Source organism: Bos javanicus, chromosome 23, assembly GCF_032452875.1.
Source record: "Bos javanicus breed banteng chromosome 23, ARS-OSU_banteng_1.0, whole genome shotgun sequence".
Classification (NCBI taxonomy): Eukaryota; Metazoa; Chordata; class Mammalia; order Artiodactyla; family Bovidae; genus Bos; species Bos javanicus.
This window is the reverse complement of record NC_083890.1, coordinates 329,213-356,893: the sequence shown is the minus strand read 5'-3', so window position 1 is coordinate 356,893 and position 27,681 is coordinate 329,213. Positions and strand designations below refer to the sequence as shown.

Sequence of the window (27,681 nt, the reverse complement as noted above, 5' to 3'; positions counted from 1 at the left end):
TTTATAAAATTAGGCCTATGGGATTGTCTTGAGGGATAAAGACAACCAAATAATTTTAGGTCTTCCTGTCTTCCTTCCAACCTAACCCTTTGGCAATTTATCACACACCTTCCACCCTTATACAATTTGGTATTTGATATTAAGCCCTTTTATTGTTACCCTTTTATATACTTGATAAGAATTCATAATTGTGATAGAATTTATAAATTTATACATAAAATTATATATGTGAATATACATATAAATTTTATGTACATAAGCATAAATTTATTCAGGCAGAAATCTTTAGATGAAGGAGCTGGGGTGAAAAAATATAGTGTACCAAAAATATTGTGGATTTTTAAGTATAATACACATTAATTATCCAAATATTAAGTTAGTTTAAATATTTTCCACTTTTTGTATAGTATTTTTAAAAATTATAACTTGGTTACATTATGCTAAGCATCTAGCAAAATATTAAATGAGAGGAAATAGCTTATATATGTGAGAAACTTATGGACCTATGCTGTGAAAAAGTTGGAGAGGAGTATAATTTCAGTGTATGAAAGTGAAGATGAAATTTATGTATATTTCTTAAGCTAATTGCATTAAAGGTTATACACAATTGACCAGATTGTCATCTTCTGTAGCACTTTTTCTTGAAAATAGACCTTTCATAATTCTTCTCTTGAAGTCCATACTTGTGTTTTAGAGGACATTTGATTTATATAAGTGGAGGATAGAGATTTTTTATAAAGTACTAATGTGGGATGAGAAAATTATAGCACTCATTGTCAATAACCTGTATTGTTCTTACTGAATATTCTTTTTTTTTATTTTTTATTTTTTTAAAATTTTATTTTATTTTTAAACTTTACATAATTGTATTAGTTTTGCCAAATATCAAAATGAATCCGCCACAGGTTACTGAATATTCTTGTTAGAATTGTATTATTCAGTGAATATTATTCTATTATTATTTATGTTCAAATATGTGTTTTATGTCTAGAGACTCTTGGGATATTACCTTAGTACACATTTTGATTTCAAATTCCATATAAGTTTTAGGGTTGATTCCTCCCAAATACAGTAACATTGATTACTGTCTAAATCTATTGCAGTGTTCCTGAATACTATGACTATGGTCATGGAGTAAGTGAGGATGCCTATGACAGCTACGGTAAGACCTTTTCTTTACTAAAACTGAAATCAAAACATTCATCAGTCACTGACAACTCAGAAATTACTTCTATCTTTCTAACCCCAGTTTTTTTTAGAAGTCCAGGTCACACTAATTTATGTAATTACAGGATGAGATTTTACCTAAAGAGCCAGAAAATTGGACAGATTAATTTTTATCAAAATTCCAAAAGCAATTAACCACAATCATAGATAATTTTCAACAGCAACAATGAACATTCTGGATAGTGTCTTTCTTAAATGTTTCACTGTTTCCATTGTCTGACTCATTGATATGACAACAATGTTTTGTCTTTCTGTTACCATAAAGTTCATTAGAATAATACACGGTTAAAAGATTTATAAACTTTTAAGGACAGAAATTGTAACTTTCAAGTTATTTTTATTGCATGTAGTTCCTGAAAGTGCCAAATAATGATTGATTAATAAGAATTAATAGTAAGCATATCAGTCTATAAATTAATTTCAAAACTACGTAATTTAATTTAAAACCCATTTGAAGTTAATTGTACTTCAACTCAGTAATATTATTGAGTGCCTATGATATATCAATACAGTTCATTACTTTAGAAGTATAGTTTATGGTTCCTGAAAATATATATGCAGTATCACCAGTTGACTGCCTTGAAAAAATAGCATTCATTTAAATACTCCCAGTCCTAGATTTTTATTAAAATAATATGAAGGCCAATCTGTTCCTCTTTATGAGAAGCAGTAAAAGAAATGATGAATGTGGCCTGTGTTTGGGGCTCCATGTAATGAAGGTGTAGTACTCCATTGGGACAGGGAAGGAAGTGTTCAGACATTGGGAGAAAGTGCACCCTCCTCAGAACAGAGGCATCAAATCAACTCACTTCTCTGGTGACTATCATAAGGTCAATTCAGAAACAGGAGCCACCATCATAATGATTTCTATCCAAAAATTGAGTTTGTCCTTTGAGCACAAAGATATTGTCAGGCTTTAGGAATATGATGGTGTACACAATAGACATTGTCCCTCCCTGGTTCTTACTGTCTACTTTTGAGAAACGTATTCCTACATTTAAAAATTGTGCCAGACTATAAATCATGGGATGAAGTAGAAGACCAGAAATCATTACTCATGCAACAAATACTTAATTAATGGCTAACACATGCACGCCATTGACCTTAATCCTGGAGATACTTCAGTGAACAATCTTTTAAAGCTTACATTCTAAGTAGAAGATACATTATTATTTATGGATCACTTTTTCAAATGGAATTTTTATTTATAAAATACAGTAATTGCTTTTCACATGTGGCACATAAATTTGAGGAAGAATCATCACCTGTGAGATTTAGTTTACAAAATTATATGCTCTGAAGAAAATGGCAAGGATGAAATTGATGATATGTGACTGCATATTTGGTAACAGGATGGGAGTTTATTTAGATTGTATCACTTTTTCTATCAATATTTTCTTTCTGTAAGCATTGCATTTTATTCTCATATTTCTTTATTCTCATTTTATTTTTTATTGCAGTATAGTTGATCTACAATGTTTTATTAATTTCAGGTGTAGAGCAAAGTGGATCAGTTACACATACACATATATCCACTTTTTTTTTTAAAGATTCTTTGCCCATGCAGGCTATCTATTTCTATTCCTCAGTTATTTACATTTAAAATGTTAATACATGTAAATAAGGCAATAGGGAAAATGTGTGAATATAAATAATTACTTCTCAGACCTTCTGATGGAGCTGCAGGAGCCATCGTCAGGAGGTCTGGACTCACTTCTGAAACCTATTCTGTTCTTTCATGTTTGTTTAGCTCTTCTGCTGCAGCCAAGTCTAGAGATAGACTCTATCATTTTATAAGCCACCCTGCTCATAAACACTAGATTTCATTCTGAATAAATTAGAATTTACCAACAAGCGATTCTCTGCATACAGAAAGCAATTGATAATAATAATAATAATAAAATACTTCTGAAGTGATGAGGAAAATGTAGAAAATTGTTTGGCTTATCTGGACACACTAAGAAAGATTTGAGTCAGGAATTTGTATATAATAACTTTTATTACCTAATATTTCAGCCAAATTGGCCATATTCTTAATGTTGAAAGATTAAACACATTTATGGCCAAAAGAAGACTTCTCTTTAGGATCTTGACTTTTTCTTTGGCCACCAACTTCTTTTGCCATTTTCTGACATTGTTGAGCAAATGTTAGTTCAAAAATACACTTCACATTCAAGATAATTTGACTCGCTGTTTGTAAATGTTGATGTATCAACCCTTTATGCATGCTGACTTAGGAAGTGTTTCTTGATTTTCATGTCAGAAGGGTAATTATTCTGACAGAATTTGTTCCTTTTGTTGGAGTCTGGAGATAACATTCCAGAGACAGTAACCAATGCACTGCAATGCTTTTCCATGATTTAGTTCATAGAAAACAATGAAGTACAGAAAGGAGGCTACTCACAAATCAGGATTCCAGCATCTCAGTGCCCCTTCCACCATCCCATTATCCACTCACTATAACCCATCTCTGCTGCACTGGGCCACAGAATGCAGTTTGGAACTATGAACAAAAGTGCCTGTGTTTTACACATTGCACATGTGAAATTAATTACATATTATTAGAAAAATTTTGCCACAGATGTTAAGAAGTGTAAGTAGATACATAGGTATGACTAACCTAAAAATAAGTTATTTTTATTACTCTAAAAATAATATGTATACACTATAGAAAATTTAGGTTAAAAAAGGAAACTTAAATTATACTCATTTATTTATTCATTCTTTACTGTTTGTTATATGTTTCACTGATTTTTAAATCCATCATGATACATATCTTATTTAAAAAGAAAACAAAATATAGACTGCTTTCTAAAGCTTCTTATAAGATTTTCCTATCATAAAAGTTTCTTTTAGTTCTGCATTTGACAAAATGTAAAATTTAATATATATTCATATGTACTGTTATAATTATCTATGAACATATAGATTTGAAACAGGATGCTCCTTTTGTATAACCAGGAAATAAAGAAACTGCTTCCCATATGAGTCAGTTGGTAAAGAATCTGCCTGCAATGCAGGACACCCGGGTTTGATGACTGGGTGGGAAGATCCCCTGGCAACCCACTCAAGTATACTTGTCTGGAGAATTCCATGGATAGAGGAGCCCAGCGGACTACAGTTCATGGGGTCACAAAGAGTCAGACATGAGTGATTAAGTTCAGTTCAGTTCAATTCAGTTGCTCAGTCGTGTCCAACTCATTGCGACGCCATGAACCTCCCTGTCCTTGAACCTCCCAGCACGCCAGGCCTCCCTGTCCATCTCCAACTCCCAGAGTCCACCCAAACCCACATTCATCGAGTCAGTGATGCCATCCAACCATCTCATCCTCTCTTGTCCCCTTCTCCTCCTGCCCTCAATCTTTCCCAGCATCAGGGTCTTTTCAAATGAGTCAGCTCTTCGCATCAGGTGGCCAAAGTATTGGAGTTTCAGCTTCAGCATAAGTCCTTCCAATGAACACCCAGGACTGATCTCCTTTAGGATGCACTGGTTGGATTTCCTTGCAGTCCAAGGGACACTCAAGAGTCTTCTCCAACACCACAGTTCAAAAGCATCAATACTTCCGTGCTCAGCTTTCTTTATAATCCAACTCTCACATCCATATATGACCACTGGAAAAACGATAGCCTTTACTAGATGGACCTTTGTTGGCAAAGTAATGTCTCTGCTTTTTAATATGCTGTCTAGGTTGGTTATAACTTTCCTTCCAAGGAGTAAGCATCTTTTAATTTCATGGCTGCAATCACCATCCAGAGTGATTTTGGAGCCCAGAAAAATAAAGTCAGCCACTGTTTCCATTGTTTCCCCATCTATTTCCCATGAAGTGATGGGACCAGATGCAATGATCTTAGTTTTCTGAATGTTGAGCTTTAAGCCAACTTTTTCACTCTCCTCTTTCACTTTCACTTTTTTGTTCTTCTTTACTTTCTGCCATAAGAGTGGTGACATCTGCATATCTTAGGTTATTGATATTCCTCCCAGGAATCTTGATTCCAGCTTGTGCTTCCTCCAGCCCAGGATTTCTCATGATGTACTCTGCATATAAGTTAAATAAGCAGGGTGGCAATATACAGCCTTGACATACTCATTTTCCTATTTGGCACCAGTCTGTTGTTCCATGTCCAGTTCTAACTGTTGTTTCCTGACCTGCATACAGGTTTCTCAAGAGGCAGGTCAGGGGGTCTGGTATTCCCATCTCTCAGAATTTTCCACAGTTTATTGTGATCCACACAGTCAAAGGCTCTGGCATACTCAGTAAAGCAGAAATAGATGTTTTTCTGGAACTCTCTTGCTTTTTCCATGATCCAGCGAATGTTGGCAATTTGATCTCTGGTTCCTCTGCCTTTTCTAAAACCAACCTGAACATGTGGAAGTTCATGGTTCATGTATTGCTGAAGCCTGGCTTGGAGAATTTTAAGCATTACTTTACTAGCATGTGAAATGAGTGCAATTGTGTGGTAGTTTGAGCATTCTTTGGCATTGCCTTTCTTTGGGATTGGAATGAAACTGACTTTTCCAGTCCTGTGGCCACTGCTGAGTTTTCCAAATTTGCTGGCATATGGAGTGCAGCACTTTCACAGCATTGTCTTTCAGGATTTGAAGTAGCTCAACTGGAATTCCATCACTTTCACTAGCTTTGTTTGTAGTGATGGTTCCTACGGCCCACTTGACTTCACATTCCAGGATGTCTGGCTCTAGGAGAGTGATCACACCATTGTGATTATCTGGGTCTTAAGATCTTTTTTGTACAGTTCTTCTGTGTATTCTTGCCACCTCTTCTTAATATCTTCTGCTTCTGTTAGGTCCCTACCATTTCTGTCCTTAGTGAGCCCATCTTTGCATGAAATGTTCCCTTGGTATCTCTAATATCCTTGATGAGATCTCTAATCTTTCCCATTCTATTGTTTTCCTCTGTTTCTTTGCATTGATCACTGAGGAAGGCTGTCTTATCTTTCCTTGCTCTTCTTTTGAACTCTGCATTCAAATGGGTATATCTTTCCTTTTCTCCTTTGCTTTTTGCTTCTCTTCTTTTCGCAGCTATTTGTAAGCCTTCCCCAGACAGCCATTTTGCTTTTTTGCAGTTCTTTTTTTGCAAATGGTCTTGATTCCTGCCTCCTGTACAATATCACAAACTTCCATCCATAGTTCATCAGGCACTCTGTCTATCACATCTAGTCCCTTAAATCTATTTCTCACTTCCGCTGTATAGTCATAAGGGATTTGATTTAGGTCATACCTGAATGGTATAGTGGTTTTGTCCACTTCTTCAATTTCAGTCTGAATTTGGTAAGGCACTGATGATCCGAGCTACAGTCACCTCTCCTGGTCTTGTTTTTGCTGACTATATAGAGCTTCTCCATCTTTGGCTGCAAAGAATGTAATCAATCTGATTTCAGTGTCAACCATCTGGTGATGTCCATGTGTAGAGTCTTCTCTTTTGTTGTTGAAACAGGGTGTTTGCTATGACCAGCGCATTTTCTTGGCAAAACTCTATTAGCCCTTGCCCTGCTTCATTCCATATTCCAAGGCCAAATTTGCCTGTTACTCCAGGTGTTTCTTGACTTCATACTTTTGCATTCCAGTCCCCTATAATGAAAAGGACATCTTTTTTGGGTGTTAGTTCTAGAAGGTTTTGTAGGTCTTCATAGAATTGTTCTTTTTAAAGAAACTGTTTGCATGTCAATGTATATAGTCATGAGATTTATATTTGGGGAGTGTTCATGTTCCCATACCCTATACAGACAATTGAAAAAGGATAGTCAAATGATGAGAAATAGTAAGTGTTGAGCATCATAAATTTGGAGGCTAATTAAATTAATATGCATTAGACTCACTGATTTTAGTATTAGATTATTATGAAAAGTGAGCTTTCAGTTCTGCTTCTTGTTCCATAGGTTGCTCATCTTGCCATGTCCAAATGGACAGATGATAACATTTAAATATGCATGTGGACAAGTGATTTGAGGACCCATTCATATAAATTATAGATTGATGCATTTCATTAATTTTCTATACCTCACATGTTACCAAGTATCCACTTATAGCTTATGTGTAATGAACTATGTGCAGTCTTTTAAATTAATATCATCTACTTCGAAGTGTAAACTTTGCATCTCTGTTTATCCACTTATATTTTGAATTACTAATTCCTCTCTGTTACATTTTGGTTGTATCATGGATACAGATCTCTATTTTTATAAAATAAAGAACTCCCAATTCTCAGTTTCCTGGCAACACCTAGACTTGAACAATGGTGTGAGGAGACTCACAACCAGCTGCCCCAGACCCTCCTCTTCATCTCAGGATTGAGTTGCAAGAGAGGAACAGGGAATGCTACCCAGGATGATTGGATCCTGCATTAAAAGATTCATGGATGGAATCTCTTATTCAGGATTCCTTCCAAAATATTTCAAGATTAACCAGTGGAAGCAGAAATCTAGTCACTGAGTATGACACTTCACTCTGAATCTTTACATATCATATTTCATATATCACCAGATTGAAATTGTATTTGTCTCTTTTGGGCTCATATTTCATGTTGAAGTGACAAATATGCTGACTTTTGTGAATATCATGTATCCTTTTAGGCTTCACTGCAATTAAATTATTCAAGATATTTTTCTAAAATTTAATTTGGATATTAAACTATTTTCTTACAATGATGTAAATATTTAATATTTTAAATAAATATTAATATTAAATATACAATTCTATTTAATATAGAAATATAATATTTAATAATCTACTTATATTTAATAACCATCAATGAATTAATTATTATTAAACATTTCATTGATGCTAAATTATTGTCAAATTAATATTTAAATGGTAAATTTATAATAACTTGAACTTATTTTTGGCACATGACTATTTGAATTACAGAAATCACAAAACAGTTTTTACAGTTTTAAAATATTTCCTAGTTTATTAGAGTCCATTATAATTACTTTGGATAAGTCTAAATAGCTCATAATTCAATAAGGGCGCATTTTGAATAGAGACAATGTATCAGCTTGTCTTACGAGTACGTTATGTAATCAATACCCTCTAAACTGAGATTGTTAGCTAAGAATGGCAGTAACATTCTCTTCTCAGAGAAGAGAGCTGTTTGTTAAAATGTATCTAGTGTACAAACTGAACAATTAATTATGGATCTATTTCATAGTGGAACTTTAGATGACGGCTGTATGGAAACATGGAGGGTAATACTAACACACTGTCTTGAAATGAATGAAAGCAAAAATTTGTGTGCCCTATTCTAGGACATTTGAGTGCCTCACTTCAAGCTGATTGCAGAACACAAATGCATTCATTTTGTGTCAAGGAGCTGAATGAACCCTGTTTCAATTAAGCTGTGAAAACAGCAAAGGAAAATGAAGCTACTTGGCAAACATACTGCCATGTGATTCATGAGCAATCACTGTTCATTTGCAATATTAAATAAAAATAGAAATTTGAGGAAATTGATTCTACAAATAAAGATGAGTTTTCTTAATATAAGCAAGAATGTATCAGTAATTTTTAAGAGTAATGTATACAAAATATTGTAGGATTTATTAATATTGATGTTATTGAGAAATACTGAGAAAATGTCACTGTGATATATCGAATTTTACTTTTAATATAGATTATTAAACTTTATTTTCTTTTTTTTAAATTTTTTTTAAACTTTATTTTCAACTAAAGAAGAACTAAAGAAATTGTGCTTCTAAAGTATTTTTAAAATCCAGTTGTAAAATTAACTTAAGTATTAGTTGCCCAGTTGTGTTTGACCTTTTCAAGACCTTGGGCTGTAGCCCACCAGGCTCCTCTGTCCACAGAATTCTCTAGGCAAGAATAACAGAGTGAGTAGCCCTTCCCTTCTCCAGGGGGATCTTCCCAACCCAGAGATCAAACCCGGGTCTCCTGCATTATAGGTGGATCCTTTACCATCTGAGCCATCAGAGAATTTAAGGAGAAGCTAGTTTTCTGTCCCTTACTATTTCAGAGGTTGCAATGAAATGGATATCTAAACCAACTATCCTAGTAATAAATGCAGACTATGTTGCCTAGGAAGAAACAGCCAAAATGAGCATGGCATCACTACTTCACTGCTTGCATTACTCATTTTAAGGTAGATATGCTTACAATGGTTTCAATTTTGTTTTGAATCCTGAACTCCTGAATTCAACAGTTTTAGAAACACTGGAACATGTGTTTCAGTATTTTAGATCAGAGATTCTTAACCTTAATTTTACATTTTAAAATCAGCTGGTGAAGTTTGAAAAAAATACCAGTGTCCAGTTACCATCCCAGTAGAGCTTTATCAAAATATTTTAAGTTGAGAAATGGTCCTTGGTTAAGTTTGCTGGGTGGTCTTCCTGGATGTTAAGGTTGATAATAAGTTTTAGGTGGATATATGGGAGCATTCTGATGTGACTCACAGTCTTAATATGAAGGGTCAAAACTGTGTCAGTCATATATATTCTTGAAGGTAATACAATTTTTATACAGGCTACTTTTAGAACACTGAGTATTTTATAAGTGAACATTGTGTTATGGAACTGGGCATTTTAAAATTTATTTTAATAATGAAAAATCAAATTTAGTCCCTTTTTGAGCAAATTAAGTCCCTTTTTGAAGAAGTATGTTTAAACAGTTAAATTAAAAGTTAATTTTGTCTAAAATTCACTCAGTCAAAAGTCCACCTATAGCAAAGTAATGCTCAAAATTCTCCAAGCAAGGCTTCAACAGTACATGAACTGAGAACCTCAAGATGTTCAAGCTGGATTTAGAAAAGGCACAGGAACTCAGGCCAAGTTCCCAAGATGCACTGGATCAAAGAAAAAGCAAGAGAATTCTATAAAAACATCTAATTCTGCTTTACTGACTATGCTAGCTTCTTGGACTGTGTATATCACAATAACTGTGGAAAATTCTTAGAGAGATGGGAATACCAGATTGCCTCAACTGCCTCCTGAGAAACCTGTATGCAGGTCAAGAAGCAACAGTTAGAACCAGACATGTAACAACACACTGGTTCCAAACTGGGAAAGGAGTAAATCAAGGCTGTATATTGTCACCCTGCTTATTTAACATATACGCAGAGCACATCATGTGAAATGCCGGGATGGATGAAGTACAAACTGGAATCAAGATTTCTGTGGAAAATATCAATAACCTCACATATGCAGATGATATCACCCTCATGGCAGAAAGCAAAGAGGAACTGAAGAGCCTCTTGATGAAAGTGTAAGAGGACAGTGAAAAAGCTGGCTTACCACTCAACATTCATAACATAAAGATCATGGCGTTTGGTCCCATCACTTCATGGCAAATAGATGGGGAAACAATGGAAACAGTGACAGACTTCATTTTCTTGGACTCCAAAATCACTGCAGATATTGACTGCAGTCATGAATTTGAAAGACGCTTGTTCCTTGGAAGAATAGCTATGACAAACCTAGTGAAGTGAAGTGAAGTGAAGTTGCTCAGTGGTGTCTGACTCTTTTGCAACCCCATGGACTGTAGCCTACCAGGCTCGTCACTCCATGGGATTTTCCAGGCAAGAACACTTGAGTGAGTTGTCATTTCCTTCTCCAGGGAATCTTCCCAACCCAGGGATCGAACCCAGATCTCCCTCATTGTAGGGAAATGCTTTACCGTCTGCAGCATATTAAAAGGCAGTCAAGGCTAGTCAAGGTTTTTCCAGTAGTCATGTATGGATGTGAGAGTTGGACCATAGAGAAAGCTGAGCGCTGAACAATTGATGCTTTTGAACTATAGTGTTGGAGAAGATTACTGAGAGTCCCTTGGACTGCAAGAAGATGAAACCAATCAATTAGAAAGGAAATCAATCCTGAATATTCATTGGAAGGACTGATGCTGAAACTCCAATACTTTGGCCACCTGATGCAAAGAATTGACTCATTGGAAAAGACCCTGGTGTTGGGAAAGATTGAAGGCAGGAGGAGAAGGGGATGATCAAGGATGAGATGGTTGGATGGCATCACTGAATCAATGGACAAGAGTTTGAGCAAACTCTGGGGGATGGTGAAGGCAGGAGAGGAAGCCTGGCATGGTGCAGTCCATGGGTTCACAAAGAGTTGGATACGACTGAGTGACTGAACCACAACAACCATCAGAAAACTTACACAAGCCTCTTTTATAGCCTCATCCACCAATCCTTCAGCCTTTAGAACTGATACCACAATCACAGAAAGTAGATAAAATGGAATGGTAGAGGAATATGTCTAAGATGAAGAAACATGATGAAACCCCAGTAAAACAAGTAAACGAAGTTGAGATAGGCAACCCTCCAAAAATTGTATAATAATAATGAAGATGATACAGAATCTTGGGGAAAAATGCAGGCAAGCATTGAGAAGATGTAATAAATGTTTAACAAACACATAGAAGAACTAAAAAGCAAATAGAGATGAACAATATAATAACTGAATTGAAAAATACAATAGAAGTAATGAAAGAAGAATAACAGAGGAAGAAGAACAGATAAGTGATTTTGAAGACAGAATGGTAGAAATCACTGCTGCAAAACAGAATAAAGGAAAAACATTTAAAAGGAATGAAGGCAGTCTAAGAAACCTCTGGGACAACATTAAACATACCAACATTCAGATTATAGGGATCCTAGAAGGAGAAGAGAGAAAGGACCCAAGAAAATATTTGAAGAGATAATCGCTGAAAACTTCCCTAACATGGAAAAGGAAACTGTCTCCTACACCCAGGAAGCATAGGGAAAACCAGGCAGGATAAACTCAAGAAGGAACATGCCAAGACAAAAGTAATCAAATTGACAAAAATAAAATTCAAATTAAAAGTATTAAAAGCACCAATATAAAAGCAACAAGTAATATACAAAGAAACTCCCATGAGATTATCAGCTAATTTCACAGCAGGAATTCTGCAGATCAGAGGGAGTGACAGATATGGTCAATATGATAAAGGGAAAAAAATATAATCAAGAATATTCTACCCAGCAAGGCTCTCATTTAGAATTGACAAAGAAATCAAAAGCTTCACAGATAAGCATAAGGTAAGAGAATTCAGCACCACTAGACCAGCTTTTCAATAAATGCTAAAGGAGATTCTCCAGGCAGGAAAGAGGACAGCAAATTAAAATGACTTTGTACATATAGAGACTGCTATATCAAATCTCATGAGAACAGCAAACCCCAAAACTACAGTGGATACAAGCAAACAAACAAAAATAATAAAGAAAAAGCAACCTAAATACAACATTGAAGATGGTCATCACATCACAAGAGAAGAGAATAAGGAAGAAGAAAAAAAATGACCTACAGAAACAAACCCAAAAAAATTAAGAAAATGCATATAGGACATCTATATTGATAATTATTTTTAATTAAATGGATTAAAATCTCCAACCAAAAGACAAAGACTTGCTGAATGGATACTAAAACAAGACCTGTATATATGCTGTATACACAAGATGCACTTCAGACATAGGGATACATACAGACAGAAAGTAAAGAGGATGATAAAAGATATTCCATGTAAATAGAAATCTAAAGAAAGTTGGAGTGACAATACCCAAAACAGATAAAATAGACTTTAAAATGAAGACTGCTATAAGATAAACAGAGGGACATTACATAATGATCAAGGGATACTAAAAGAAGATTTATCAATTGCAAATATATATGCACCCAACAGAGAACCTCAATACATAAGGCAAATACTAAAAGCCATATAAGGAAAAATTGACAGTAACACAGTAATAGTAGGAGACATTTGTTGACTCTTTGTGACCCCAGGGACTGCAGCACTCCTCATTATCTTCCAGAGTTTGCCCAATGGAAGACATTGACACCTCACTTACATCAATGGACAGAACATCCAGATAGAAAATTAATAAGGAAACATAGGGTTAAATGACAACATTACAACAGATAGACTTAATTGATATTTATATAGCATTCCATTCAAAAGCAGCAGAATATATATTTTCTCCTGTGTACATGGAATATTCTCCAGTAGTGATCACATGCTGGGCCACAAAATGAGCCTCAGTAAATTTAAGAAAACTGAAATCCTATCAAACACCACAATGCTTTTCCAACCACAATAATTCCAACCACCACAAATAAACTACAAGGAAAAAAAAATTGCATAAAACACACAAAAAGTGGAGGTTAAATAATATGCTACTAAACAACCAATGGATCGCTGAAGAAGTCAAGGAAAATTTAAAAAAAAAAAATGCCTAGAGACAAATGAAAACAAAAAACACAATGATCCAAAACCTATGGGATGCAAAACTCAGCAGTTCTAAGAGGGAAGCTATTATAATAGCAGTACAATCTTACCTCAGGAAACAAATAAACAAAATCTAACCTTACACCTGAAACAACTATAGAAAGAACAATAAAACCTAAAGCTAGTAAAAGGGAAAAAAATCAGAAAAATCAAAGTAAAATTAAACGAAATAAATATGAAGAAAACAATAGCAAAGATCAATGAAATGAAAATCTGGTTCTTTGAAAAGATAAAAAAATATATTATTAAACTTTTAGCTAGACTCATAAAAAGGGGAAAGAACTCAATTCAATAAAATTAGAAAGGAAAAATTACAACAGACTCCACACAAATACAGATGAGTACAAGAGACTACTTCAAGAAACTGTATGTAAATAAAATGAACAACTTTGGAGAAATGAGCAAACTTTTAGAAAGGTACAATCACCCAAGATTGAAATGGATAGAAATAAAAAATATAAAAAGACTAACCACAAGTACTGAAATATAAATTTTAATTTAAAAATTCTCAAAAAAAAAAAAAAAAAGTTCCAGAATCTTCACAGCCAAATTCAATCAAACATTTTGGGAAGAGCTAACATCTATCCTTCTGAAACTATTAAAAAAAAAACAAAACAAAAAAAACCTCAGAGGAAGGAAAACATTTATACTCATTCTAAGAGACCACCATTACACTGATACCAAAATCAGAAAAAGATACACAACAAAAGAAAATTATAGACTAATATCATTGATGAACTAGATAGGACAACCCTCAACAAAATACTACTAATCTGAATCCCACAATATATTAAAAGGATCATACACCATGATGAGGTCTGGGGTGAAGAATTTTTCAACATTCTCAAAAATCAATCCATGTGATACACAACATCAACAATTTAAAGAATAGAAATCATAGGATTATGTCAAGAGATGCATATAAATCTTTGGACAAATTTCAACACCCATGTATGATAATAACTCTCCAGAAAGTAGGCATAGAAGGAACCTACATTAAAATAATAAAGGTCATAGAGACAAAGCTACAGAAGACATTACTCTCAATGGTGAAAAGCAAAAAGCATTTCCTCTAAGGTCAGAAAGAAGACCAGGATGCTTACTCTTATCACTTTTATTCAACATAGTTTTGGAAGCCCTAGCCATGGAAATCAGAGAGGAAAAAATAAATAAAAAGAATCCAAATATAAAAAGAAGAAATTATATGTCGCTGTTTGCAGATGACATGATACTATACATAAAAAATCCTAAAGGGGCTATCAGTAACTACTAGACCTCATCAATGTATTTGGTAACTTTGCAGGGTACAAATTTAATACCCAAAACTGTTGCATTTCTAACATACTAACAATATGATAGTTAAGATAAAAGATAAAGATAAAAAGATAAGAAAGAAATTCAAGAAACAATCCCATTTACCTTTTTACCAAAAAATAAAATAAATCCCTAGGAATCAGTTCAATTCAATCACTTAGTCATGTAAAACTCTTTGCAACCCCATGGACTTCATGCAGCACTCCAGGCTTTCCTGTCCATCACCAATTCCTGAAGCTTGCTCAAACTCATGTCCATTGAATCAGTGATGCCATCCAATGATCTCATCCTCTGTTGTCCCCTTCTCTCCCTCCTTCAATCTTTTCCAGAGTCAGTTCTTCACATCAGATGGTCAAAGTATTGTAGCTTCAGCTTCAGCATCAGTCCTTCCAGTGAAAATTCAGGACTGATTTCCTTTAGGACTGACTGGTTTGATGTCCTTGCAGTCCAAGGGACTCTCAAGAGTCTTCCCCAACACCACAATTCAAAAGCATCAATTCTTTGGTGTTCAGCTTCCTTTATTGTCCAACTCTCACATGCACACACTGCAGTCCATGGGGTTGCTAAGAGTCGGACACGACTGAGCTACTTCACTTTCACTCATTGGAGAAGGAAATGGCAACCCATTCCAGTGTTCTTGCCTGGAGAATCCCAGGGATGGGGGAGCCTGGTGGGCTGCCATCTTTGGGGTCACACAGAGTCGGACACGACTGAAGCAACTTAGCAGCAGCAGCAGCGCATCCATACATGACTACTGGGAAAATCATAGCTTTGACTAGACAGACCTCTGTTTGCAAAGTAATGTCGCTGCTTTTAATATGCTGTCTAGGTTGGTCATAGCTTTTCTTCCAAGGAACAAGCATCTTTTAATCTCATGGCCGCAGTCACCATCTGCAGTGATATTGGAGCCCAAGAAAATAAAGTCTGTCACTGTTTCTGTTTCCCCACTTATTTTCCATGAAGTTATGGGACTGGATGCCATGATCTTTTTTTTTTTTTTTTCATTTTATTTTTAAACTTTACATAATTGTATTAGTTTTGCCAAATATCAAAATGAATCCATCACATGTATACATGTGCTCCCCATGATCTTTTTTTGAATGTTGAGTATTAAGCCAGCTTTTTCACTTTTCTCTTTCACTTTCATCAAGAAGCTCTTCAGTTCCTTTTCACTTTCTGCCATCAGGGTGGTGTCATCTGCATATCTGAGGTTATTGATATTTTCCCCAGCAATCTTGATTCCAGCTTGTGCTTTATCCGGCCCAGCATTTCACATGATGTGCTCTGCGTATAAGTTAAATAATCAGGGTGACAATATACCGCCTTGATGTACTCCTTTTCCAATTTGGAACCAGTCTGTTGTTCCATGTGCAGTTCTAACTGTTGCTTCTAGACCTGCATACAGATTTCTTAGGAGGCAGGTAAGGTGGTCTGGTATTCCCATTTCTTTAAGAATTTTCCAGAGTTTGTTGTATACACAAAGGCTTTGGCATATTCAATAAAGCAGAAGTAGATGTTTTTCTGGGACTCTCTTGCTTTTCTATGATTCACCAGATATTGGCAGTTTGATCTCTATTTCCCCTGCCTTTTCTAAATCTGCCATTTCTAAATAAATGCACATTTAGGAATAAGCATGCCTAAAGAGACAATTTTATTGTACTCTGAAACAATTTTATTGTACTCTGAAACAATAATATGTTGATGAAAGAAATTAAATATTACACAAACAAATGAAAAGATATACCATGTTCTCCAATTGAAAGGATTCAGTTCAGTTCAGTTCAGTTCAGTCACTCAATCATGTCTGACTCTTTGCAACCCCATGAATTGCAGCACGCCAGGCCTCCCTGTCCATCACCAACTCCTGGAGTTCACTCAAACTCACGTCCATCGAGTCGGTGATGCCATCTAGCCATCTCATCCTCTGTTGTCCCCTTCTCCTCATGCCCCCAACCCCTCCCAACATCAGAGTCTTTTCCAGTGATACAACTCTTCACACGAGGTGGCCAAAGTACTGGAGTTTCAGCTTTACCATCATTCCTTCTAAAGAACACCCAGGACTGATCTCCTCTATTTATTTTTTAATTTTATTTTTTAACTTTACAATATTGTATTGGTATTGCTATATATAGAAATGAATCTGCCACAGGTATACATGTGTCCCCCATCTCTAAACCCTCCTCCCTCCTCCCTCCCAATACCATCCCTCTGGGTCGTCCCAGTGCACCAGCCCCAAGCATCCAGTATCGTGCATCGAACCTGGACTGGTGACTCGTTTCATATATGATATTATACATATTTCAATGCCATTCTCCCAAATCATCCCACCCTCTCCCTCTCCCACAGAGTCCAAAAGACTGTTCTATACATCAGTGTCTCTTTTGCTGTCTCGTACACAGGGTTATTGTTACCATCTTTCTAAATCCCATATATATGCATTAGTATACTGTATTGGTGTTTTTCTTTCTGGCATACTTCACTCTGTATAATAGGCTCCAGTTTCATCCACCTCATTAGAACTGATTCAAATGTATTCTTTTTAATGGCTGAGTAAAACTCCATTGTGTATATGTACCACTACTTTCTTAACCATTCATCTGCTGATGGACATCTAGGTTGCTTCCATGTCCTGGCTATTATAAACAGTGCTGCAATGAACATTGGGGTACACGTGTCTCTTTCCCTTCTGGTTTCCTCAGTGTGTATGCCCAGCAGTGGGATTGCTGGATCATAAGGCAGTTCTATTTCCAGTTTTTTAAGGAATCTCCACACTGTTCTCCATAGTGGCTGTACTAGTTTGCATCCCCACCAACAGTGTAAGAGGGTTCCCTTTTCTCCACACCCTCTCCAGCATTTATTGCTTGTAGACTTTTGGATCACAGCCATTCTGACTGGCATGAAAGAGTACCTCGTAGTGGTTTTGATTTGCATTTCTCTGATGAGTGATGTTGAGCATCTTGTCATGTGTTTGTTAACCATCTGTATGTCTTCTTTGGAGAAGTGTCTATTTAGTTCTTTGGCCCATTTTTTGTTGGGTCATTTATTTTTCTGGAATTGAGCTGTAGGAGTTGCTTGTGTATTTTTGACATTAGTTGTTTGTCAGTTGCTTCATTTGCTATTATTTTCTCCCATTCTGAAGGCTGTCTTTTCACCTTGCTTATAGTTTCCTTTGTTGTGCAGAAGCTTTTAAGTTTAATTAGGTCCCATTTGTTTATTTTTGCTTTTATTTCCAATATTCTAGGAGGTGGGTCATAGAGGATCCTGCTGTGATGTATGTCAGAGAGTGTTTTGCCTATGTTCTCCTCTAGAAGTTTTATAGTTTCTGGTCTTTAATCCATTTTGATCTTATGTTTAGATCTTTAATCCATTTTGATTTTATTTTGGTGTATGGTGTTAGAAAGTGTTCTGGCTTCATTCTTTTACAAGTGGTTGACCAGTTTTCCTAGCACCACTTGTTAAAGAGATTGTCTTTAATCCATTGTATATTTTTGCCTAAGATGTCCATTTGTGCGTGGATTTATCTCTGGGCTTTCTATTTTTTTCCATTGATCTATATTTCTGTCTTTGTGCCAATACCATACTGTCTTGATGACTGTAGCTTTGTAGTAGAGCCTGAAGTCAGGCAAGTTGATTCCTCCAGTTCCATTCTTATTTCTCAAGATTGCTTTGGCTTTTCGCGGTTTTTTGTATTTCCATACCAATTGTGAAATTATTTGTTCTAGCTCTGTGAAGAATACCTTTGGTAGCTTGATAGGGATTGCATTGAATCTATAAATTGCTTTGGGTAGTATACTCATTTTCACTATATTGATTCTTCCAATCCATGAACATGGCATATTTCTCCATCTAATAGTGTCAAGTCAAATAAATAACCAAACTCTACACCTAAAGCAACTAGAAAAGGAAGAAATAAAGAAACCCAGGGTTAGTAGAAGGAAAGAAATCTTAAAAATTAGGGCAGAAATAAATGCAAAAGAAACAAAAGAGACCATAGCAAAAAATCAACAAAGCCAAAAGCTGGTTCTTTGAAAGGATAAATAAAATTGACAAACCATTAGCCAGACTCATCAAGAAACAAAGAGAGAAAAACCAAATCAATAAAATTAGAATGAAAATGGAGAGATCACAACAGATAACACACAAATACAAAGGATCATAAGAGACTACTATCAGCATTTATATGCCAATAAAATGGACAACAGGGAAGAAATGGACAAATTCTTAGAAAAGTACAACTTTCCAAAACTGGGCCAGGAAGAAATAGAAAATCTTAACACACCCATCACAAGCATGGAAATTGAAACTGTAACCAGAAATCTTCCAGCAGACAAAAGCCTAGGTCCAGACGGCTTCACAGCTGAATTCTACCAAAAATTTAGGGAAGAGCTAACACCTATCCTGCTCAAACTCTTCCAGAAAATTGCAGAGGAAGGTAAACTTCCAAACTCATTCTATGAGGCCACCATCACCCTAATACCAAAACCTGACAAAGATCCCACAAAAAAAGAAAACTACAGGCCAATATCACTGATGAACATAGATGCAAAAATCCTTAACAAAATTCTAGCAATCAGAATCCAACAACACATTAAAAAGATCATACACCATGACCAAGTGGGCTTGATCCCAGGGATACAAGGATTCTTCAATATCCGCAAATCAATCAATGTAATACACCACATTAACAAATTGAAAAATAAAAACCATATGATTATCTCAATAGATGCAGAGAAAGCTCTTGACAAAATTCAACATCCATTTATGATAAAAACTCTCCAGAAAGCAGGAATATAAGGAACATACCTCAACATAATAAAAGCTATATATGACAAACCCACAGCAAACATTATCCTCAATGGTGAAAAATTGAAAGCATTTCCTCTAAAGTCAGGAACAAGACAAGAGTGCCCACTTTCACCATTACTATTCAACATAGTTTTGGAAGTTTTGGCCACAGCAATCAGAGCAGAAAAAGAAATAAAAGGAATCCAAGTTGGAAAAGAAGAAGTAAAACTCACTGTTTGCAGATGACATGATCCTCTATATAGAAAATCCTAAAGACTCCACCAGAAAATTACTAGAACTAATCAATGAATATAGTAGAGTTGCAGGATATATAATCAACACACAGAAGTCCCTTGCATTCCTATACACTAATAATGAGAAAATAGAGAAATTAAGGAAAAAATTCCATTCACCATTGCAATGAAAAGAATAAAATACTTAGGAATATATCTACCTAAAAGACTGATCTCCTTTAGAATGGACTGGCTGGATCTCCTTGCAGTCCAAGGGACTATTAAGAGTCTTCTTGATTAGTACTGTCAAAATGACTATACTACCCAAAGCCATCTACAGATGCAATGCAATCCCAATCAAATTGCCAGTGCCATTTTTCATAGAACTAGAGACAAAATTTAATGTGTATGGAGAGAAAAGAAACCCCAAATACCCAAAGAAATCTTGAGAAAGGAAAATAGAGCTGGAGGAATCAGACTCTCTGACTTCAGACTATACTACAATGCTATAGTCATCAAAACAGTATGTTGTTGGCACAAAAATGGAAATATAGATGAATAGAACAGGAGAAGCTCAGAAATAATCCCATGCACCTATGGTCAAAGAATCTATGATGATGAAGCCAAGACTATATAATGGGAAAAGGACATTCTCTTCAATAAATGGTGCTGATAAAACTGGACAACTATGCAGAAAAAAATTGAAATTATATTATTCTTTAACCCCATACACAAAAATAAACTCAAAATGGATTAAAAATCTAATATGAAACCGGACATAATAAAACTCTTAGATGAAAATATAGGTAGAACAGTCTCTGACATGAGTCACAGGATCAAGATAAAGATTCATCTCTCAGAGTAATAGAAATAAAAGCAAAGCAAATAGGACTTAATTAAACACACAAGCTTTAATACAGAAAAGGAAACCATAAACAAAGCAAAAAGACAACCCACAGAATGGGAGAAAATATTTGCAAACATTGTGACCAACAAGGAATTAGTTTCTAACATGCACAAGCAGCTCATGAGACTTACCATCATCAAAACAAACAACCTAATCAAAGAATGGGCTGAAGATTTAAACAGACATTTCTCCAAAGAAGACATATAGATAGCCAAGAGGCACATGAAAAGATGTTCAACACTGCTAATTATTAGAGAAATGCAAATCAAACTAAGAGATATCACCTCACACCTGTCAGAATGGCTGTCATCAAAAGATCCACAAACAATAAATGCTGGACAAGGTGTGGAGAAATGGAAACCCTCCTACACTGTTCATGGGAATATGAATTGGGTTGGCCACTATGGAAAACTGTGTGGAGGCTCCTTAAGAAACTAAAAATAGAGCTACCATGTGCTGCACTGTGCTTAGTCGTTCAGTTGTGTTCAACTCTTTGTGACCCCATGGACTGTAGCCCTCCAGGCTCTTCTGTCCACAGGTTTCTCCAGGCAAGATACTGGAGAGGGTTGCCATGCTCTCCTCCAGGGGATCTTCCCAACTCAGGGGTCGAATCCGGGTCTCCCACATTGCTTGCAGATTCTTTACCATCTGAGCCACCAGGGAAGCCCAAGAATACTGGAGTGAGTAACCTAACCCTTCTCCAGGGGGTCTTCCTGACCCAGAAATCAAATTGTGATCTCCTGCATTGCAGGTGGATTCTTTACCAGCTGAGCTACCAGGGAAGACCCAGAGCTATCATGCTGCTGCTGTCACTTCAGTCGTGTCTGACTCTGTGCGACCCCATGGACTGCAGCCTACCAGGCTGCTCCGTCCATGGGATTCTCCAGGAAAGAACTCTGGAGTGGGTAGCCATTTCCTTCTCCAATGCATGAAAGTGGAAAGTGAAAGTGAAGTCGCTCAGTCATGTCCGACTCTTAGCGACCCCATGGACTGCAGCCTACCAGGTTCCTCCATCCATGGGATTTTCCAGGCAACAGTACTGGAGTGGGGTGCCCTTGCCTTCTCCCCAGAGCTATCATATGACCCTGCAAATCCACTCCTTGGCATGTATCTGGAGAAAAGTATAGTCTGAAAAGATACATACACCCCAATGCTTATTACAGCACACTGTTTACAATAGGCAAGGTATGGAAGCAATTTAAATGTCCATCGAAATAAAAATGGATAAAGATGTGAATATATATACATATACACAATGGAATATTACTCAGTCATTAAAAACAATGAAATAATACCATTTGCAGCAACATGGATGAACCTAAAGATTTGTCATGGAGTGAAATAAGTCAGACAAAGAAAGAGAAATATTGTATGAGATCACTTATATGCAGACTCTTTTAAAAAAATGATACAGAACAGAAACAGACTCACTGACTTAGAGAACAAACTTATGGTTACCAAGTGGAATGGTTGGGGGGGCAAGGATAGTTAGGGAGTTTGGGGTTGACATGTACACACTGCTCTGTTTAAAATGGATAACCAGCAAGAACCTAATGTATAACATAGGAAATTCCACTCAGTATTATGTAACAATATAAATGATAAAATAATTTGAAAAGAATAGATACATGAATCACTTTGCTGTACACCTGAAACTAACAACATCATAAATCAACTATAATATAAATTATTTTTAATCAATAAATTAAAAAATAAAAATAAATAGCACAAGCACAAAGGAGAGGGATGTTATGCCAATCATTAGGGACTTCACCTAAGAACTTCTTCAAAGACTTAAATGGGTCTCAGTGTTTCAGGAAAATATCAGTATTCAGAATAAGTTCCTGTCATTATTGACTCAATGGACATGAGCTTGAGCAAATTCAGGGAAATAGTGATGGACAAAGAAGCCTGTCGTGCTGCAGTTCATGAGGTCACAAAGAGTTGAACACAACTTAGTGACCAAATAACAACAATCTCAATAGCCAAGAGAAGCACTTCAAAATTCCCAAAGACCCAACCCGTCTCCAACTTGTGGGAGCTTTACCAGAAATAATCATTCTTAAGATGAACCAAAATAGTAAGTGATCAAAAAATACAACTATAATATTTACTCATTGTTAGGGAAAATGCAATGTTTTTCTCAATAAATTAAGCAAAGTGAAATTTTTCATTTGCCAATATTTAATAGGTATCTCAATTTGGGTCTTTTGTATTTGAAATATTAAATTAATGTATTCTACTCATTCTTTTCCCTAATTTGTCCATTTCCATGCAATAATAAAATGACTTTCCATTTTTAAAAGATTTTAAAGTCTTACCTTTATCAATAACATTACTTGTATTTTGAAACCATAGAATTTTTTTTCAATAAGCAATATAGAATACTTATATTCTTCACATGATCACCAAATCATCAACTCTAATTTTATAAAATAGAGTCAAGAGTCAGACCATGTTTGGCCCTGCATGCAAATCCTTACTAAAAATTTGGGACTTTATCTTAAGTGTGCTGCATGAGCAACTGAATAAGAATAACTAATTATACTTGGACAAGTCCTTCTCTCAAGAAGATGGAGAAGAATAATGTATACACACACACAACAGTAGAGAATATATATATATATATACACTTTACTGTATATGTGTGTATATATATACATAATACATATATATGTATGTGTACAATGTGTGTGCATATGTATAATGAAACATATATAATTATGGCATATACATATATACTTACATATACATGTATAGATGCTTAAAATAATGGGAAAACAAAACAATAACAAGGTAATTGTATATATACTCTGGGCAAAGATGATAATGGCTTGGCATGGATAGTATTAGTAGGAATAGAAAGAAATGGGTGAATTAAATGGTTGAGAAAAGATAAAGCCTGATGATTGCTTAGATATACTGAGCAAACTTCAGAGGATGCTGAGGGTTTTTGATATGCAACTAGGTAAGTTGTTGGTAATAGTGCTAGTCACTAAAATATGCAATTTAGAGCATTAAGTAGCATGGAGAAAGAGTTTAATTTTTTTAAAAAATGACTTTGAGACACTCGAGGAGATATTCCGCAGGCATTTAGATATGCATGTCAGAAGCTCACAATGGTTTGTGACAATTAAAATACACCATCAATATGTAGATGAAAAGACTTGCTGACTTGTCAAAGATGCTTTTCCACAAGAAAGAGGCAGAACTAGAACCCAAACGCAGGACTGGCTATAGGACTAACAGGTTGTTGTTGTTGTTGCTTAGTTGCTAAGTCATATCCAACTGTTGTGACCCCCATGGACAGAGGAATCTGCCAGGATCCTCTGTCCACGGGTTAGGACTAACAGGACTTTCATTCAAGCTGAAGGATACATCTGAGGGAGGTCTGTGGCTTCTTTTTGGGTACAAAATGAACATGCAAAATATTTAAATATAATAGTTTATTCAATAAACAATTACCAAGTACCTATCATGTGAAGCTGCTCAGTCGTGTCTGACTCTTTGTGATCCCATGGACTGTAGTCTACCAGGCTTCTCTGTCCATGGGATTTTCCAGGCAAGAGTACTGAAGTGGGTTGCCATTTCCTTCTTCAGGGGATCTTCCTTACCCAGGGATCAAACCCAGGTCTCCTGCATTGCAGGCAGACGCTTTACCCTCTAAGCCATAGAGTTTGGATTGGAATAGCTTAATTATTCTCTAAGTGGATTATCCCAAGTGTTACTTGTTTCTAATTCCAAAGAGGTTAGGTGGGAAGATCAGTATATATGTAATTTTGATGAAGACGGGAGTACATGCAGTCAAGCACATATCTTATTCTGAGGGCTTGTGCCAGTCACTTCCCTGGTGGCTCAGACCGTAAAGCGTCTGCCTGCAATGTGGGAGATCTGGGTTTGATCCCTGGGTCAGGAAGATCCCCTGGAGAAGGAAATGGAAACCCACTCCAATATTCTTGCCTGGAAAACCCCATGGACTGAGGAACCTGATAGGCTACAGTCCATGGGGTCACAAATAATCAGATATGACTGAGCAACTTCACGTTCACTTTCTGTGCCAGTCACAAGAAGTAGTCATCACTATTAAGAATGTTGGTACTTTGCTAGGCATGAAAAGGCAGATCAGGCTTATAAAATTGGTTCCTGAAAATACCTAGATACCTGAAGACCCGTTCTTCTAGTTTTTGCTCAAAGAATGCCTCATTTCTGCTCTCCATCATGCACTTCTTTCAGGGGGTGTTGAAAATCAACAGCTGCAGCAGTACATGGTTTAGTCCTTCTAGTGGTAGATGGCGACTGTCAATTTGTAGTTGTCACTTCTTAAAACGTAACTCATTATGTTCATCTCTGAAAAGAGATATCGGTCAGTCATATTTCCCCCTCATTACTCTTTGATTTTACCCTCTATGTCTTAAAACAATAAACTCTGCAATTACATATAATGACAATACAAATTGTGTGAAAGAAATGGTTGAACCTTTAGGTTCCAATATTTCATTAATATTATAAAAAGTTCAGAGCAGATAGGCTAAAAATGACTTTCACTTTGGATAAATATACACCTAGATTTTCCCCTCAGCAAATTCACTTCAAGCAGCCCACATTTTGGTTAACAAAATTAAAGCTACATTCTCACACATTTAGCTCATCAATTATTTGTTGTTGGACTCACCAATTATTATACCATCAGAGAGGAGTAAAATAAATTGTCTTATTTGCTAACCAAGCAAAGTAAAAAGAGAATGGAATCCAGGGGCTTCCTTCAGATAAAAGAAAATGAAAGAAAGTGAAGTTGCTCAGTCATGTTCGACTCTTTGTGACCCCATGGACTGTAGCCCACCAGGCTCCTCCATCCATGGAATTTTCTAGGCAAGAGTACTGGAGTGGATTTCCATTTCCTTCTGCAGGGATCTTCCTTATCCAGGGATCGAACCCGGGTCTCCCACATTGCAGGTAGACGCTTTACCGTCTGCTCACTGGGTGGAAAGATGGTGAGACAATTACAAATATATATGTTCTGTACTCGTGTAGCACATTTAAGATAAAGTCCCAAATTTTAGCAAGGAATTCCATATATATGTTAGGAAAGCTACTAAACTTTCTGAGTTATTGCTTTCTCATCTTAAAGGAAGATAACACTAGCAACTATCTTGCAAGAAAATTGTATTTGCTAATAAAATACATAAAATGCCTAGCACTATACATGACCCCTAGTAGGTGTATCTTCATCTTTTTAGCAGGGTAGGTATTTTATAATTAAATAATGAAAATTTGCATTATTATTATAGAGTCTTACAATAACTAAAAAGCATCTAACTTAACATATTCTCTTTGGGAATAAATAGCCATAAAGCAACATGTTCTTAAATATTTGAAAGATGCTTTTAAATAGAATGATATTCCTTTAAGAAATGAGAAATCTGAGTCCAACAAACTGAGTGGCTCAGAGCCAATGTGAACTTTAATCAATCTGTTATAATGCTCTTTTATGATTATATGATGGGAAACTACAGACACTTGTGATTTGTAATAATAGAGATCAATTTAGGTTTCTCACATTAATCTGCACTTTTTGCAAATTGGTTTGCAGTATGTGAAAAATAAGTGACAAGGGCTGTCTTTTTTGTTGCAGTGTGATTAAAAAATTTTGATATTCTTTTTCATATCTCAGAAATATAAGCAACTAGTTATCTAGCAAAATGTGAGCCTAAGAGCTATGCCCTAGATAATCTTTATGACGCACTATGTTCTTTCTGAACTGCTCTCTAATGTCAATTTACTCTGAAGATAGCATGTTAAACCTACTACTGGGAGCATAAACATTAAAATTTTATTTTCCAGGTAAATAATACAGACTTTTCATAAATTGGCACCTTGTTCCTGAGCTTCATTTCCCCTCTAACAACCTCAATGTTCATAGTATCTCTACAGCAATCAGAGAACATCATCTTGCAAGTCCTGGGTACAGTCTGGTCATCATGTAGTTAACTTCTCCACCTGGTGTTTTGGTATCTATAAGACAGCTCACAGGATATGGCTCAGAATATTATCTATAGCCTTTGAGAAACAACTAAACGTCCTTGACTATGTTTAATGACTACGTTATTATTATTTAGTCTCCTTAGACTGTTTTCCTTTGCTTCAGCATTTCTCACTTCTCTGATTAAATTTATTCTTTGACTAAAGTTTTCCACAAGCAAAAGGCAGGCAGAAGGCATGGTTGGGGCTGGGGATGTGGGCAAGGCAGAAGGCATGGTTGGGGCTGGGGATGTGGGCTGCTCCATTTCGGTACAAAATAATTAATACAGGCAACATTTTAAAGAATATGAGTTCTCTGGGTTAAACAGGGCCTGAATTCTTAGTCGTGCCATATATTTACTCAGAAAATAAGCTATTTGATTCAGTGTTAGAGTTCAATCCAAGTCAATTGAATGATGGAAGTTAGTAACTCCCTTCTGCAGGCTTTCCTCAGTGTTTTCCTCAAATGTCTATTACAACTGTCATAATTTATGACATGTTAGTGTTGTCCTGTGGTCTCCTCAAGGCTCTTTAAACCATCTTCATATGCAGGGCTTAGTATAAGGACTGGCACATATGAGATCTGAAGGAAAAACAAGAAAATTTTATTTAATGAATGCTTTATTTGCCTACTTTCCTTCCTATCATATACTGTCAGTCAGTTCAGTCACTCAGTCCTGTCTGACTCTTTGTGACTCCATGGACTGCAGCATGCCAGGCTCCCTGTCCATCACCAACTCTCAGAGTTTACCTAAATTCGTGTCCATTGAGTTGGTGATGCCATCCAACCATCTCATCCTCTGTCATCCCCTTCGCCTCCCACCTTCAATTTTTCCCAGCATCATGGTCTTTTCAAATGAGTCAGTTTGCATCAGGTGGCCAAAGTATTGGAGTTTCAGCTTCAGTGTAAGTCCTTC

At 36.0% G+C, this 27,681-nt stretch overlaps 1 protein-coding gene across 8 annotated transcripts in view; it reads left to right on the top strand.

Annotated features, from left to right (window-relative positions):
- KHDRBS2 (KH RNA binding domain containing, signal transduction associated 2) overlaps window positions 1-27,681 on the top strand; it is a 750,813-nt gene that overhangs the window by 631,584 nt on the left and 91,548 nt on the right. For all 8 annotated transcript variants that reach the window (XM_061397774.1, XM_061397773.1, XM_061397769.1 and 5 more), the window contains exon 8: window positions 1,104-1,162. In XM_061397774.1, coding sequence (XP_061253758.1) covers window positions 1,104-1,162 — 59 coding nt within the window. The remainder of the gene's footprint in view (window positions 1-1,103; window positions 1,163-27,681) is intronic.